At 43.4% G+C, this 18,749-nt stretch overlaps 1 protein-coding gene across 1 annotated transcript in view; it reads right to left on the reverse strand.

Moving 5' to 3' along the window:
- Window positions 1-18,749, reverse strand: part of CFAP47 (cilia and flagella associated protein 47) — an 874,184-nt gene that overhangs the window by 612,998 nt on the left and 242,437 nt on the right. Inside the window, exon 32 of the mRNA XM_069757658.1 lies at window positions 15,778-15,859. Coding sequence (XP_069613759.1) covers window positions 15,778-15,859 — 82 coding nt within the window. The remainder of the gene's footprint in view (window positions 1-15,777; window positions 15,860-18,749) is intronic.

An 18,749-nucleotide genomic window follows, 5' to 3' on the forward strand; every position in this document is an offset into this window, starting at 1 on the left:
TGTGTTTAGGTTCAGGATCGCGGTCAGCTCAGGTTCCATCACCCTAGAGCTTGTTTTGTTTTTGTGCTTGTCCTTTTGTGATCCCCTGCCATTGGGTTCATGACAGTATAGCCGGCCAGAAAAAAATTGGTCATCGTTTTGGCTGAAGTAGGAGGAAAAGTAGTCTGAGGAAGGTTTTTTTTTTTTTTTTTCTCCTCCTCAGTGTTTGCTGCCTAGCCTTAATTGCAGCTTGACTGCTTCTTTCCTCCTCTTAATCCTTGAATGGCTCTGACCTCAGCTGTTTATCATGGACGTCCAGAGTTTGGCTTCCAGCCTGAATAATCTTGCTGCTAAGGTTCAAAATATACAAGATTTTGTTGTACATACGCCTATGTCTGAACCTAGAATTCCTGTCCCAGAGTTTTTTTCTGGAGATAGATCTAGTTTTCTGAATTTTAGGAACAATTGCAAGTTGTTTCTTTCCTTGAAATCTCGCTCCTCTGGAGACCCTGCTCAGCAGGTCAAGATTGTTATATCTTTCCTGCGGGGTGACCCTCAGAATTGGGCATTTGCATTGGCACCAGGGGATCCTGCGTTGCTCAATATGGATGCGTTTTTTCTGGCATTGGGTTTGCTCTATGAGGAACCTAACCTAGAGATTCAGGCTGAAAAAGCTTTATTGGCTCTCTCTCAGGGGCAAGATGAAGCAGAAATATATTGTCAGAAATTTCGGAAGTGGTCGGTGCTTACTCAGTGGAATGAGTGCGCTCTGGCTGCAAAATTCAGAGATGGCCTTTCTGAGGCCATTAAAGATGTTATGGTGGGGTTCCCGGGGCCTACAGGTCTGAATGAGTCCATGACTATGGCTATTCAGATTGATCGGCGTTTACGGGAGCGCAAACCTGTGCACCATTTGGCGGTGTCTTCTGAACAGGCACCTGAGATAATGCAATGTGATAGAATTCAGTCCAGAAGTGAACGGCAAAATTATAGGCGGAAAAATGGATTGTGTTTTTATTGTGGTGATTCAGCTCATGTTATATCAGCATGCTCTAAACGCACAAAAAAGGTTGATAAGTCTGTTGCCATTGGTACTTTACAGTCTAAGTTCATTCTGTCTGTGACGCTGATTTGTTCATTATCATCCATTTCCGTCGATGCCTATGTGGATTCAGGCGCTGCCCTGAGTCTTATGGATTGGTCATTTGCCAATCGCTGTGGGTTTAGTCTGGAGCCTCTGGAAGTTCCTATTCCTTTGAAAGGAATTGACTCTACACCTTTGGCTATGAATAAACCTCAGTACTGGACACAAGTGACCATGCGTATGACTCCCGTTCATCAGGAGGTGATTCGCTTCCTGGTACTGTATAATTTGCATGATGTCTTAGTGCTTGGTCTGCCATGGTTACAAACTCATAACCCAGTCCTGGACTGGAAAACAATGTCTGTGTTAAGCTGGGGATGTCAGGGGGTTCATGATGATGCATCTCCGATTTCTATCGCTTCATCTACTCCTTCTGAGGTTCCGGTATTTTTGTCTGATTATCGGGAGGTTTTTGAGGAGCCTAAGCTCAGTTCGATTCCTCCTCACAGGGATTGCGATTGTGCTATAGATTTAATTTCCGGCAGTAAATTCCCTAAAGGTCGTTTGTTCAATCTGTCAGTGCCAGAGCATACTGCTATGCGGAATTATGTTAAGGAGTCCTTGGAAAAGGGACATATCCGTCCATCTTCGTCCCCTTTGGGAGCAGGTTTTTTTTTTGTGGCCAAAAAAGATGGTTCCTTGAGGCCTTGCATAGATTATCGTCTTTTGAATAAGATTACAGTCAAATATCAGTATCCTTTGCCATTGTTGACTGATTTGTTCGCTCGCATTAAGGGGGCTAAATGGTTCACTAAGATTGATCTTCGGGGTGCGTATAATCTTGTGCGGATAAGGCAGGGTGATGAGTGGAAAACCGCATTTAATACGCCTGAGGGCCATTTCGAGTATTTGGTGATGCCTTTTGGACTTTCTAATGCTCCTTCTGTCTTCCAGTCTTTTATGCACGATATTTTCCGTGAATATCTGGATAAATTTATTATCGTGTATTTGGATGATGTTTTGGTTTTTTCTGATGACTGGGAGTCTCATGTTCAGCAGGTCAGGAAGGTGTTTCAGGTCCTGCGGGCCAATTCTTTGTTTGTAAAGGGTTCTAAATGTCTCTTTGGAGTCCAGAAGATTTCTTTTTTGGGGTATATTTTTTCCTTTTCTACTATTGAGATGGATCCCGTCAAGGTTCAGGCTATTTGTGACTGGACGCAGCCTACATCTCTTAAGAGTCTACAGAAGTTCTTGGGCTTTGCTAATTTTTATCGTCGCTTCATAACTAATTTTTCTAGTGTTGTTAAGCCTTTGACGGATTTGACTAAAAAGGGTGCTGATGTTACTGATTGGTCTCCTGCGGCTGTGGAGGCCTTTCAGGAACTTAAGCGCCGGTTTTCTTCTGCTCCTGTGTTGCGTCAGCCAGATACGTCGCTTCCTTTTCAGGTTGAGGTCGATGCTTCCGAGATCGGAGCGGGGGCGGTTTTGTCACAGAGAAGCTCCGATGGCTCAGTGATGAAGCCATGTGCGTTCTTTTCTAGAAAATTTTCGCCCGCTGAACGGAATTATGATGTTGGTAATCGGGAGCTTTTGGCCATGAAGTGGGCATTTGAGGAGTGGCGTCATTGGCTTGAGGGTGCTAGACATCATGTGGTGGTCTTGACTGATCACAAAAATCTGATGTACCTTGAGTCTGCCAAGCGTCTGAATCCTAGACAGGCTCGTTGGTCACTGTTTTTCTCCCGTTTCAATTTTGTGGTTTCATACCTGCCAGGTTCAAAGAATGTGAAGGCGGATGCTCTTTCTAGGAGTTTTGTGCCTGACTCCCCTGGAAATTCTGAGCCCACTGGTATCCTTAGGGATGGGGTGATTTTGTCGGCTGTCTCCCCAGACTTGCGACGTGCTTTGCAGGAGTTTCAGGCGGATAAACATGATCGTTGTCCGCCGGAAAGACTGTTTGTTCCGGATAATTGGACCAGTAGAGTCATCTCCGAGGTCCATTCTTCTGTGTTGGCAGGTCATCCTGGAATATTTGGTACTAGAGACTTGGTGGCCAGGTCTTTTTGGTGGCCTTCCTTGTCGAGGGATGTACGTTCTTTCGTGCAGTCTTGTGGAGTTTGCGCTCGGGCTAAGCCTTGCCGTTCTCGGGCCAGTGGATTGTTGTTACCTTTGCCTATCCCGAAGTGGCCTTGGACGCACATTTCCATGGACTTTATTTCGGATCTCCCTGTCTCTCAAAAAATGTCCGTCATATGGGTTGTGTGTGACCGCTTTTCTAAGATGGTTCATCTGGTACCCTTGCCTAAGTTACCTTCCTCCTCTGAGTTGGTCCCTCTGTTTTTTCAAAACGTGGTCCGTCTGCATGGCATTCCGGAGAACATCGTTTCTGACAGGGGATCCCAGTTTGTGTCTAGATTTTGGCGGACGTTCTGTGCTAAGATGGGCATTGATTTGTCCTTTTCGTCTGCATTCCATCCTCAGACGAATGGCCAGACGGAACGAACTAATCAGACTTTAGAAACTTATTTAAGGTGTTTGGTTTCTGCTGATCAAGATGACTGGGTTTCCTTTTTGCCGCTTGCCGAGTTTGCCCTTAATAATCGGGCTAGTTCTGCTACCTTGGTGTCTCCTTTCTTTTGTAATTTGGGGTTTCATCCTCGTTTTTCCTCTGGTCAGGTGGAGCCTTCTGATTGTCCTGGAGTGGACATGGTGGTGGATAGGTTGCATCGGATTTGGAGTCATGTGGTGGACAATTTGAAGTTGTCCCAGGAGAGGGCTAAGCAGTTTGCTAATCGCCGTCGCCGCGTGGGTCCTCGACTTCGTGTTGGGGACTTGGTGTGGTTGTCTTCTCGTTTTGTTCCTATGAAGGTCTCTTCTCCTAAGTTCAAGCCTCGGTTCATCGGTCCCTATAGGATCTTGGAAATTCTTAACCCTGTGTCGTTTCGTTTGGATCTCCCGGCATCGTTTGCTATTCATAATGTGTTCCATCGGTCGTTGTTGCGGAAGTATGAGGTACCTGTCGTTCCTTCGCTTGAGCCTCCTGCTCCGGTGCTGGTGGAGGGTGAATTGGAGTATGTTGTGGAGAAGATCTTGGATTCTCGTGTTTCCAGACGGAAACTCCAGTATTTGGTCAAGTGGAAGGGTTATGGTCAGGAGGATAATTCTTGGGTGATTGCCTCTGATGTTCATGCTGCCGATTTGGTCCGTGCTTTTCATAGGGCTCATCCTGGTCGCCCTGGTGGTTCTCGTGAGGGTTCGGTGACCCCTCCTCAAGGGGGGGGTACTGTTGTGAGTTCTGTTTTAGGGCTCCCTCTGGTGGTTACTGATGGTACTGGGTGACTTGTGTTCTCTGCGGTCTCTGGTGTCCACCTGTTCCATCAGGTTATGGGAGTTTCCTATTTAACCTGGCTTTTTTGTCATTTCCTCGCCGGCTATCAATGTAATCAGCGTGTCTTTTTACCTCTGCTCCCTGCGTCTGTTATCTTCAGGACAAGCTAAGTTTTGTTTTTCCTGTTCCATGTTTTGCTTAATTTTTGTCTTAGTCCAGCTTGCAGAGATGTGATTCCTTGCTGCTGGTTGCTCTAGTGGGCTGAAATTACTCCTCATGTTCCATGAGTTGGCACATGAGTTCAAGTAATTTCAGGATGGTTTTTTGAAGGGTTTTTCGCTGACCGCGCAGTTCACTTTTGTATCCTCTGCTATCTAGCTTTAGCGGGCCTCATTTTTGCTGATTCTATTTTTATAACTACGTATGTGCTTTCCTCTCATTTCACCGTTATTACATGTGGGGGGCTGCTATTTCTGTGGGGTGTTTCTCTGGAGGCAAGTGAGGTCTGTGTTTCTTCTTATAGGGGAAGTTAATCCTTCGGCTGGCGCGAGACGTCTAGGAATCATCGTAGGCACGTTCCCCGGCTACTGCTAGTTGTGTGTTTAGGTTCAGGATCGCGGTCAGATCAGGTTCCATCACCCTAGAGCTTGTTTTGTTTTTGTGCTTGTCCTTTTGTGATCCCCTGCCATTGGGTTCATGACAGGATGGGCATTGACTTGTCTTTTTCCTCGGCTTTCCATCCTCAGACTAATGGCCAGACCGAACGAACCAATCAGACCTTGGAAACATATCTGAGATACTTTGTTTCTGCCGATCAGGATGACTGGGTGTCCTTTTTGCCTTTGGCTGAGTTCGCCCTTAATAATCGGGCCAGCTCGGCTACTTTGGTTTCGCCATTTTTCTGCAATTCTGGGTTCCATCCTCGTTTCTCTTCAGGACAGGTTGAGTCTTCGGACTGTCCTGGTGTGGATACTGTGGTGGACAGGTTGCAGCAGATTTGGACTCATGTAGTGGACAATTTGACCTTGTCCCAGGAGAAGGCTCAACGTTTCGCTAATCGCTGACGCCGTGTGGGTCCCCGACTTCGTGTTGGGGATCTGGTTTGGTTATCTTCTCGTCATATTCCTATGAAGGTTTCCTCTCCTAAGTTTAAACCTCGTTTCATTGGTCCGTACAGGATTTCTGAGGTTCTTAATCCTGTGTCTTTTCGTCTGTCCCTTCCAGATTCTTTTTCCATACATAACGTATTCCATAGGTCATTGTTGCGGAGATACGTGGCACCTATGGTTCCATCTGTTGATCCTCCTGCCCCGGTTTTGGTGGAGGGGGAATTGGAGTATATTGTGGAGAAGATTTTGGATTCTCATGTTTCTAGACGGAAACTCCAGTATCTGGTTAAATGGAAGGGTTATGCTCAGGAAGATAATTCCTGGGTTTTTGCCTCTGATGTCCATGCTCCGGATCTTGTTCGTGCCTTTCATGTGGCTCATCCTGGTCGGCCTGGGGGCTCTGGTGAGGGTCCGGTGACCCCTCCTCAAGGGGGGGGTACTGTTGTGAATTCTATGGCAAAGCTCCCTCCTGTGGTCACAAGTGGTACTTCGGCTGATTCTCTCTGTGAGCTTCTGTTGGTGGAGGGAAGTGGTACTGCGGCTTCTGACTTTCCTCCCTCAGGTGATCTGGTGAGGTCGTTAGGTGCTTCTCTACTTAACTCCACCTAATGCTTTGATCCTGGCTTCCTGTCAATGTTCCAGTGTTGGACTTGCTTTTCCCTGGATCATTCCTGTGGCCTGCTGCTCTGCATAGCTAAGTTCTTCTTTGCTATTTGTTTGCTATTCTTTCTGTCCAGCTTGTCTAATTTGTTGCTGGAAACTCTGGGACGCAAAAGGTGTACCTCCGTGCCGTTAGTTCGGTACGGAGGGTCTTTTTGCCCCCTTTGCGTGGTTTTCTTTAGGGTTTTGTGTAGACCGCAAAGTTACCTTTTCTGTCCTCGCTCTGTTAAGAAAGTTGGGCCTCACTTTGCTGAATCTATTTCATCTCTACGTTTGTCTTTTCATCTTAACTCACAGTCATTATATGTGGGGGGCTGCCTTTTCCTTTGGGGTATTTCTCTGAGGCAAGGTAGGCTTATTTTCTATCTTCAGGCTAGTTAGTTTCTCAGGCTGTGCCGAGTTGCATAGGCAGAGTTAGGCGCAATCCACGGCTGCCTCTAGTGTTGTTTGGAGAGGATTAGGGATTGCGGTCTGCAGAGTTCCCACGTCTCAGAGCTCGTTCTATGATTTTGGGTTATTGTCAGATCACTGTATGTGCTCTGATCGCTATGTCCATTGTGGTACTGAATTGCCTTTCATAACAGAATACGTTATGTATGGAAAAAGAATCTGGAAGGGTCAGAAGAAAAGACACAGGATTAAGAACCTCAGAAATCCTATACGGACCAATGAAACGAGGTTTAAACTTAGGAGAGGAAACCTTCATAGGAATATGACGAGAAGATAACCAAACCAAATCCCCAACACGAAGTCGGGGACCCACACAGCGTCTGCGATTAGCGAAACGTTGAGCCTTCTCCTGGGACAAGGTCAAATTGTCCACTACATGAGTCCAAATCTGCTGCAACCTGTCCACCACAGTATCCACACCAGGACAGTCCGAAGACTCAACCTGCCCTGAAGAGAAACGAGGATGGAACCCAGAGTTGCAGAAAAACGGCGAAACCAAGGTAGCCGAGCAGGCCCGATTATTAAGGGCGAACTCAGCCAAAGGCAAAAAGGACACCCAGTCATCCTGATCAGCAGAAACAAAGCATCTCAGATATGTTTCCAAGGTCTGATTGGTTCGTTCGGTCTGGCCATTAGTCTGAGGATGGAAAGCCGAGGAAAAAGACAAGTCAATGCCCATCCTACCACAAAAGGCTCACCAAAACCTCGAAACAAACTGGGAACCTCTGTCAGACACGATATTCTCTGGAATGCCATGTAAACGAACCACATGCTGGAAGAACAATGGCACCAAATCAGAGGAGGAAGGTAATTTAGACAAGGGTACCAAATGGACCATCTTAGAGAAGCGATCACAGACCACCCAAATGACTGACATCTTTTGAGAGACGGGAAGATCTGAAATAAAATCCATAGAGATATGTGTCCAAGGCCTCTTCGGGACCGACAAGGGCAAAAGCAACCCACTGGCACGAGAACAGCAGGGCTTAGCCCGAGCACAAATCCCACAGGACTGCACAAAAGTACGCACATCCCGCGACAGAGATGGCCACCAAAAGGATCTAGCCACTAACTCTCTGGTACCAAAGATTCCAGGATGACCAGCCAACACCGAACAATGAACCTCAGAGATAACTTTATTCGTCCACCTATCAGGGACAAACACTTTCTCCGCTGGGCAACGATCAGGTTTATTAGCCTGAAATTTTCGCAGCACCCGCCGCAAATCAGGGGAGATGGCAGACACAATTACTCCCTCTTTGAGGATACCCGCCGGCTCAGATAAACCCGGAGAGTCGGGCACAAAACTCCTAGACAGAGCATCCGCCTTCACATTTTTAGAGCCCGGAAGGTACGAAATCACAAAGTCAAAACGGGCAAAAAACAGCGACCAACGAGCCTGTCTAGGATTCAACCGCTTGGCAGACTCGAGATAAGTCAAGTTCTTATGATCAGTCAAGACCAGCACGTGATGCTTAGCTCCTTCAAGCCAATGACGCCACTCCTCGAATGCCCACTTCATGGCCAGCAAGTCTCGATTGCCCACATCATAATTTCGCTCAGCAGGCGAAAACTTCCTGGAAAAAAAGGTGCATGGTTTCATCACCGAGCAATCAGAACTTCTCTGCGACAAAACAGCCCCTGCTCCAATCTCAGAAGCATCAACCTTGACCTGGAACGGAAGCGAAACATCTGGTTGACACAACACAGGGGCAGAAGAAAAACGATGCTTCAACTCTTGAAAAGCTTCCACAGCAGCAGAAGACCAATTGACCACATCAGCACCCTTCTTGGTCAAATCGGTCAATGGTTTAGCAATACTAGAAAAATTGCAGATGAAGCGACGATAAAAATTAGCAAAGCCCAGGAACTTTTGCAGACTTTTCAGAGATGTCGGCTGAGTCCAATCATGGATGGCTTGGACCTTAACAGGGTCCATCTCGATAGTAGAAGGGGAAAAGATGAACCCCAAAAATGAAACCTTCTGAACACCAAAGAGACACTTTGATCCCTTCACAAACAAAGAATTAGCACGCAGGACCTGAAACACCGTTCTGACCTGCTTCACATGAGACTCCCAATCATCCGAGAAGATCAAAATGTCATCCAAGTACACAATCAGGAATTTATCCAGGTACTCTCGGAAGATGTCATGCATAAAGGACTGAAACACTGATGGAGCATTGGCAAGTCCGAATGGCATTACTAGGTACTCAAAATGGCCCTCGGGCGTATTAAATGCAGTTTTCCATTCATCGCCTCACTTAATACGCACAAGATTATACGCACCACAAAGATCTATCTTGGTGAACCAACTAGCCCCCTTAATCCGAGCAAAAAAATCAGATAACAACGTCAAGGGGTACTGAAATTTAACCGTGATCTTATTTAGAAGGCGGTAATCTATACAAGGTCTCAGTGAACCATCCTTCTTGGCTACAAAAAAGAACCCTGCTCCTAATGGCGACGATGACGGGCGAATATGCCCCTTCTCCAAGGACTCCTTCACATAACTCCGCATAGCGGCGTGCTCAGGCACAGATAAATTAAACAGTCGACCTTTTGGGAATTTACTACCAGGAATCAAATCGATAGCACAATCACAATCCCTATGCGGAGGTAGGGTATCGGACTTGGGCTCATCAAATACATCCCGGTAATCAGACAAGAACTCTGGAACCTCAGAAGGGGTGGATGACGAAATAGTCAGAAATGGGACATCACCATGTACCCCCTGACAACCCCAGCTGGACACAGACATGGATTTCCAATCTAATACTGGATTATGGACTTGTAGCCATGGCAACCCCAACACGACCACATCATGCAGATTATGCAACACCAGAAAGCGAATAACCTCCTGATGTGCAGGAGCCATGCACATGGTCAGCTGGGTCCAGTACTGAGGCTTATTCTTGGCCAAAGGCGTAGCATCAATTCCTCTCAATGGAATAGGACACTGTAAGGGCTCCAAGAAAAACCCACAACGCCTAGCATACTCCAAGTCCATCAAATTCAGGGCAGCGCCTGAATCCACAAATGCCATGACAGAATATGATGACAAAGAGCAGATCAAGGTAACGGACAGAAGAAATTTTGACTGTACCGTACCAATGGTGGCAGACCTAGCGAACCGCTTAGTGCGCTTAGGACAATCAGAGATAGCATGAGTGGAATCACCACAGTAGAAACACAGCCCATTCAGACGTCTATGTTCTTGCCGTTCAACTCTGGTCAAAGTCCTATCGCACTGCATAGGCTCAGGTTTAAGCTCAGGTAATACCGCCAAATGGTGCACAGATTTACGCTTACGCAAGTGTCGACCGATCTGAATGGCCAAAGACATAGACTCATTCAGACCAGCAGGCATAGGAAATCCCACCATGACATCCTTAAGGGCCTCAGAGAGACCTTTTCTGAAAATAGCTGCAAGCGCACCTTCATTCCATTGAGTGAGTACGGACCACTTTCAAAATTTCTGACAATATACCTCTATCTCATCCTGACCCAGACACAGAGCCAGCAAATTTTTCGCTGCCTGATCCACTGAATTAGGTTCATCGTACAGCAATCCGAGCGCCAGGAAAAACGCATCGATATTACTTAATGCAGGATCTCCTGACGCAAGAGAAAATGCCCAGTCCTGAGGGTCGCCACGTAAAAAAGAAATAATGATCCTAACTTGTTGAACTGGGTCACCAGAGGAGCGAGGTTTCAAAGCCAGAAATAGTTTACAATTATTTTTGAAACTCAGAAATTTAGTTCTATCTCCAAAAAACAAATCAGGAATAGGAATTCTTGGTTCTAACATAGAATTCTGAACCACAAAGTCTTGAATATTTTGTACTCTTGCCGTGAGCTGATCCACACATGAAGACAGACCTTTAATGTCCATCGCTACACCTGTGTCCTGAACCACCCAAATGTCTAGGGGAAAAAAAAGGCAAAACACAGTGCAGAGAAAAAAAAATGGTCTCAGAACTTCTTTTTTCCCTCTATTGAGAATCATTAGTACTTTCGGCCTCCAGTACTGTTATGATAAGATAATTCAGTACCACAATGGACATAGAGGTCAGAGCACATACAGTGACCTGACAATAACCCAAAAACATAGAACGAGCTCTGAGACGTGGGAACTCTGCTGACCGCAATCCCTAATCCTCTCCAACACACTAGAGGCAGCCGTGGATTGTGCCTAATGCTCCCTATGCAACTCGGCACAGCCTGAGAAACTAGCTAGCCTGAAGATAGAAAATAAGCCTACCTTGCCTCAGAGAAATACCCCAAAGGAAAAGGCAGCCCCCACATATAATGACTGTGAGTTAAGATGAAAAGACAAACGTAGAGATGAAATAGATTTAGCAAAGTGAGGCCCGACTTTCTGAACAGAGCGAGGATAGGAAAGGTAACTTTGCGGTCAACACAAAACCCTACAAAAACCACGCAAAGGGGGCAAAAAGACCATCCGTACCGAACTAACGGCACGGAGGTACACCCTCTGCGTCCCAGAGCTTCCAGCAAGCAGGAAAAAACAAATAGACAAGCTGGACAGAAAAAACATCAAACAAAATAGCAAAGCAGAACTTAGCTATGCAGAGCAGCAGGCCACAGGAACGATCCAGGAGGAAACAGGTCCAATACTAGAACATTGACTGGAGGCCAGGATCAAAGCACTAGGTGGAGTTAAATAGAGCAGCACCTAACGACTTCACCACATCACCTGAGGAAGGAAACTCAGAAGCCGCAGTACCACTTTCCTCCACCAACGGAAGCTCACAGAGAGAATCAGCCGAAGTACCACTTGTGACCACAGGAGGGAGCTCTGCCACAGAATTCACAACAGGATTGTTTGCCTCTCCACTCTCACTTCAGACTCTGGGACCTTGATTTCCAAATGAAATACAAAATTTACTTTCATCTGAAAACAACACCTTGGACCACTGAGCAACAGTCCCGTTCTTTTACTCCTTGGCCCAGGTAAGACGCTTCTGGCGTTGTCTATTTGTCATGAGTCACTTGACACAAGGAATTTGACACTTCTAACCCATGTCCTGGATATGTCTGTGTGTGGTGGCTCTTGAAGCAATAACTCCAGCAGCAGTCCACTCCTTGTGAATTTCCCCCAAATTTTTGAATGACCTTTTCTTAACAATCCTTTCAAGGCTGCGGTTATGTTGGTTGCTTGTGCACCTTTTTCTAACACACTTTATGCTTCTACTCCACTTTTCACCAATATGCTTGGATACAGTACTCTGAGCAGCCAGCTTCTTTAGCAATGACCTTTTGTGCATACCCTCCTTGTCGAGTGTGTCAATGATTGCCTTCTGGACATCTGTCAAGTCAGCAGTCTTCCCCATGATTGCGGAGCCTACTGAAACAGACTACGGGGCCTTTTTAAATGCTTAGGAAAGCTTTGCAGGTGTTTTTTGTTAATTATTCAAATTTGCTGAGATAATGACTTTTGGGTTTTCATTTGCTTTAAGCCATAATCATCAACATTAACAGAAATAAACACTTGAAATAGATCATTCTGTTCCGAATGACTCTATAGTGTATGAGTTTCACTTTCTGTTGTAAACAACTGAAATAAATTAACTTTTTGATGATATTCTAATTTTATGAGAAGCACCTGTGTTTATCTTTTCTATCTATGAGGGACCATTATACTGTATAATGCACAATGTGTGGCCATTATACTGTGAAGCACAATTTGGGCCTATTGGAATATATGGGGAATCAAAGGGGTTCAATAGAACAAAAATGATTTTGTAAGGGCTGCAAAGTTATGAGGTATGGTTTTCTTTTGAGGGGGGGGGGAGGCAATTAATGTGTGACCTTGCTCTGTCCATTTAAATGGGAATAGTAATGTAATTGCATAAATCCATTCAAAAGTCAAGAGGTGGACATCTGGTCAAAATATTAGCGTTAACAAGTTGAATCATCATAAGGTCTATCAGTTCTGATGCAACAAACACTTCTGTGGAGGTGGCTCGTATGCTTCGTAATAGTGAGATCACAGACGTCTAATCAAGCACCGTGCAAAGCACTTTACACAAGTCTGGAATGGTGGTCTAAAAAAACTGAAGAAGAATCGATTTCAATATCCTCATAAGAAACGTCGGCTCGAGTTTTCAATAAAGTACAAAAAGTGGACAGTAAAAGATTAGAAACGAGTGACTTGGATAAATGAGCAAGTCAATAGACTAGGCTCTGATGGGTGCAAATGGATCTGGAAGAAACAAGGGAAAAAGGGGCTAAAGGATAGAGAAGTTGAAGAAACTGTTGAATTCTGTGGGGGAAGCCTGATTATATGGCACTGCTTCACAGCCAAAGGCTTTGGATACTTGACCAAAATCGATGGTGGTCTCAATACTGAGCTATATATGAGTATCCTACAATGGGTAAGAAAAGGACCACTGTGACGCTAGTCACAACCCATGGCCAGGTCGTGAGTCAGCGAAGTCAAACGTTCCAGGGTCAATACAAAAAGAGTAAACCAAGAGAAAATACAAAGTCATATTCAGGTCACATACCTGGATCAGAATACCAGAGAAATAGCGGACAAGCAAAGGGGACAATCACAAACGGGTAGTCAGAACACGGTCCAAAGGTCAGCTCAGCAGTAGAATATCAGATGCAAAAGGGCGATAACAAATAGGTAGTCAGAACATGGTCCATTGGTCAGTGGCAGAATATGCGGTGCAAAGGGGCAAGTAGGGGAAGCGTGACAACCACATAGTGTTCCATCAAGGCAATAAGCCAAAGCATAAGTCGAGATTGGCAAACAAATGGTTCATAGACAATGAAGTGGAGGCGCTGGATTCGTCCACACAGTCCTCAGACCTCAACCGAATTGAACACTTGTGGGTAGAATTGAAGAAAAATCTTTAAACACACCCAACTCGACCAGTTTGCACCAACTTTAGGAACGTGTGGAAGAGACCTGTGATCAGATAAGCTTGAATCTGATCGAGAGCATGCCCAAAAGGATTCAGGCAGTGTGGAAAGCAAAAAGGTGTATTTACAAAATACTAACAAAATAAGTTACAATACATTGTCATGACACAAATCTGCATAACTAGTCATATGCAAAATCAAATTTATGTATGAGATAGCCAATATGATTGTCTATAAAATGATAGAAGTTAGATAGATACTAGTGATGAACGAGTATACTCATTGCTTGTGTGATCTCCTAGTATTTGTTATTGCTCGGAGATATAGTTTTCATAGCCTCAGTTGCATGATTTATGGCTTCTAGATATGCTGAATACATGTGAGGAATGCCTGTTTGTTAGGGAATTCCCACATGTATTCAGCATATCTGGAAGCTGTAAATCATGCAACTGAGGCGATGAAAACTATATCTCCGAGCACTAACAAATACTCGGAGATCACCCGAGCGTGCTTGGGAAAACCCGAGCAATGCGTATACTCGCTCATCACTAATAGATACTATTCAAGTGAAAACCAATGGACTTATTTGATGGAATTGTCTCGGTGAAAAATACTGAATTGATTGATGGAATTTCATCTTATAGCTAGATTTTGTCCACGCACATAACAAAACGTCAATTGTTAGTCTGAATCTCAACCACTATCCATGAAGCAATTTGAGCCTAAACATCTGGCAACAAAAGCTGAAAATCAAGAGCTCTTATCTCAAGCACTAATAATTTTAGTGCCAGTAGAAAAAAATTTAGTTACCGGCATACACTCCTTGTAAAAGCATTGATGATATTTCAGAGGCACTAAATATTGACAATTGCTTGATCTTTTAAAGTCAAGCACTAGTGGCTACATTTTTTTTTTCATTTAATGTCCATGATCACTATTACATCAATACCACCTACCTGGAATTGGCATTTCTGTAGAATAAATTGTAGAACATGAAGAAAATGTGTTACAAATAAAATAACGGTATTTTTCAGTAGAAGTGCAGCACTAGAGGCACTTTAGACTATCATGTGTGTAACATTCAGTTTCTGAAAGATATCTGCTGTATTAGAAATGCAATAGAAATGTTGACTCTCCTTGCAATTTATGGTTAGCGTTGACAGCTTGAAGACCATAGGGGCAAATCATCATTACATGCTTTTTGTTTAGCTTTCATCATTTTTCGGCTGTTTTTCATTTCTGACAAATTCTTTAGTGGGAGTTTGACCTATGGGAACCCCTGGGATATGTAAAGAGAAATGTATTGTTTAATGGTTATGTAAATGAGCAGCAAGTGCGCTGCACTTACAGCTCTGCTGCCTCTCTTCCCTATACTCCTCGCCTGATGCCGGTCTCCTGTTAGCAACTGGCAGGTCACTTTAATTTCAGTGACCTGCCTCCCTCTCCAAAGACCATCTTCTTCACTTGGTAAGATAACCGGTGTGGGAGTGAGCAGTAGGGGTGTAGAAGATTGTTGACTCGCTTCCACGCCCCTTGTTTTAGTGAAAAAATGACCGTTTGGTGTCTGAAGCAATCTGCAAACTATGCAGATCGCACCAGACACCGTCAGACATCCTCATCAGGAGATTTCTGTACATGCACTGTCACGGGGAATGATTGCGAGTGGATAGGCTGAAAAGTGACCCGTGAGTCACTGACAGTAAACAGGCGATAGGCAGGGAGAACAGGCAAAAGAGGTAGCAGAGCTGTAAGTACTTACAGTATAGACCCTGCCCATTGCACTTGCAGCTAATTTGCATAACTATTCAACAGTACATTTCTTAGAATCATAATCACAGATTTCTAAAGTAAAGCTATGGATGTAATCAGTATTACAATGCCCACACTCAGGTGACACTAGTTTGGAGTAGAAAAACCTGATGACAGGTTTACATTAAAATGAGAACTGAGGATCATAAAGAGCTCTTAGGCTATTTAGAAATCTTTCTAGGTCATATTGTGACAAATATAAAGTCGACCTATCAATAATAGTAACAAGATGAGAGAGAACAGTCTGTAAAAAGCTAATAAAGCAAACAGGAAAAACTTTATTGATATTATTTACACAATCTCTAGAACAGGAATGGATCTGCTGCACTAGGCCACAACCTCTGCCCTTTCTGTACATGGTCTACGTCTGGCCGCCACCGGAGCTGATACCCGCTGATTGGTGGGGGGAGCAGCTTGTCAGACAGCCCCATTAAGGTCGCTATCACGATAATAAAACTTACCTGTACTTGCATCCAGCGTTCATAATCAAGAGGCTCAAAAAGATATTCAGGTTTTATATGAGAAACAGACGCTCCCTGGTTTCTGTATAGAATACATAGAAATATCAATTTGTAAACTATGTGTATAGAATATACCGCAGTAATCTAACATAATATGATAAGGAGATGTAGGAGAGCTGAATTTTCCAATGTAACAGAGTACAATGTGTTATCTGTGGTTTCAATATCCCTGCAGGAAACCTACTCAATTACCTTAACACACGGAGGTACCACGCTACACAAAAGAAACGGTAACTTGGTACATTCAGCTCTGTTGCATCGTCTGCAGATACAATGCAAATTACATTGCAGGGTTAAAAATAGCAGTAATAATATTTAATCAAACTATTTCAGTTCATAATAATTCATAATGATCTGAAATCATAATTGTCACATTTTAATGACTTTTTTCTGCTGAAAAAATGCTTTTAAGAAGCCTATTATCAGATATAACTAATACACAGCATAAACTATTCCTAAACTAATGGGAATACAAATAAAAACAAACTATAGAACATTAAACTAAGAAGTGTTCGTACTCTCATCTGCAGTTTCCAGATTTTGGAGAAGTAAAAAATGAGGGCGTACAGAGTCTTTCCAAGTGAAAAATGACTGTTCTTCTCCCCCAAATCACTCCTAGGTAATTTATCATACATTAAAGGTTCATTAGTTGTTTATTGCTTGTACCGTCTGCTTAAGTGATGTCAATTAGCTCTTATAATTGATCCAGCCAAGATTTTCATTGAGCAGCAGACTAAGTTGTCCACTTTAATTAATTTTTCAAAATTCTAATGATTGCTGTCAACACAAACACGTCAGTAGCACTTATTCGCCATGTCAAAGAAATCTCTTTTTTCTTTCTAAGAACAGACGGGAAACAGCCAGAGAGAAGGAAAGTCCAAGCATGATTTACCAGCTGCTTTTTCCTAGCTTTCATGATGTATAAGATTACTTTCTACCAAAGTGTTGCTATATATGTATTTAAACATTGATTCATTTTGTAAGGCTGGTCACTCAGTCTGATTTTTAAAACCAATCCAAGGAATTGAAGAATATATGAAGATCAGACGCGCTCAACTTTCCCCTTTCTTGTAGAAAACTCTAGAATACTCTTTTTATGATAACAGGATTTAGGGACAAGTTTCTTAAGCTCTGTGCACACCACATCGGCAACCTATATTAAGTCAAACATATCCACAAGCCTCATTCATCCAATAGATCCAAAAGAGTGCACTCTTAACCTCTATTGGGTAGTATGCATTGTTATCACTTTTTTTCAAATTGTACAGAAAAGTACAGTAGTCTTTGCCAAAAAAAGTTTTTCTACAAGTATATCTTTTTAAAGCAAATAATACAAAACCCGGCACTCAACTTTGTGGTGTGAAGAAACGAAAGATTTATTATCCCAAATCAGAAAACGTTTCGGTCACACAACTGGACCTTCATCAGTAACGTTTACTGGGACAATATATAGATTCAAGTGGCTATATGGCCTGCCCGGAGGTAGCTACCAATATAGTATTGGATATCCAGAGAGAAAAGTTACAGCCTATATGGGTGCTGTCATCGCGGCGTCCACCGCTGAATAGCGATTCAGCGGTGGACGCCGCGATGACAGCACCCATATAGGCTGTAACTTTTCTCTCTGGATATCCAATACTATATTGGTAGCTACCTCCGGGCAGGCCATATAGCCACTTGAATCTATATATTGTCCCAGTAAACGTTACTGATGAAGGTCCAGTTGTGTGACCGAAACGTTTTCTGATTTGGGATAATAAATCTTTCGTTTCTTCACACCACAAAGTTGAGTGCCGGGTTTTGTATTATTTGCTGATTACGGTTTGGGAACCTACCCGTGCACCTCATACGGTTGTGCACACGTGTTTCTAACTACGTTATCTTTTTAAAGGGCACCTGTCAATAGGATGAATCCAACTACTGTAAGTCGTCTATATGGGCACGCAGGTCTTAGAAATTGAATGAAATGATACCTTAATATCTGTGATCAGATGTCGTATTCCAGAGAAATCCATATGTTTTCTTAATATGCAAACGAGCTGATAAGATATATTGACAGGACATAAATCTCCCGAGAATCTGCCTCTAAAGCTTATTTTAAATCAAAGGGGGCTTTACCAGTGTGGGACTTGTACGTCAGGAAAGCAGACTGTCAGTTATTACATGGAAGCAGATTCTCAGGGAGATCTATGCTCGGCCGATAGATCTTATCAGCTCATTTACATATTAAGAAAAATGTATATTTTTATGGAATAAGACATCAGTTCACAGATATCAAGGTATTCAATGCCCTATGACCTACATGCTCTTATAGATCCTACTGACAAATTCCTCAACAGACAATGGCCCCGATTCATGATTGGTGAGGGGACATGTTGGAGTCAAATGCTCATGATTCATTATGATGCCGATGCCTCTTAATGAATAGATGATAATGGTATGAGAATGCCTTGAGTTGCAAAATGTTATCACCCAAATTTTGCAACTTTTCAAAGCTTGTCATGCCAGAATTCTAGCGTAAAAGCTTTACAGAATTGGGCTCAATTTATGCTATTTTAGGATTTTCTGGGAGAAGAGTCTTTGATCATTGCTATATGTTGAGAAATCTTCTTGACGTATACCTCTAACGAAAAATTAACAATAGATTTTCATAAAAGTAGAAAGTCAATACTTTAGGTTGCTTTCCAACCTCTTTGCCATCTGCGTTTTAGTTATACAGTACAGACCAAAAGTTTGGACACGCCTTCTCATTTAAAGATTTTTCTGTATTTTCATGACTATGAAAATTATACATTCACACTGAAGGCATCAAAACTATGAATTAACACATGTGGAATTATATACTTAATAAAAAAGTGTGACACAACTGAAAATATGTCTTATATTCTAGGTTCTTCAAAGCAGCCTTCTTT

This window comes from Ranitomeya imitator, chromosome 3 (genome assembly GCF_032444005.1).
Source record: "Ranitomeya imitator isolate aRanImi1 chromosome 3, aRanImi1.pri, whole genome shotgun sequence".
NCBI classification, from domain to species: Eukaryota; Metazoa; Chordata; class Amphibia; order Anura; family Dendrobatidae; genus Ranitomeya; species Ranitomeya imitator.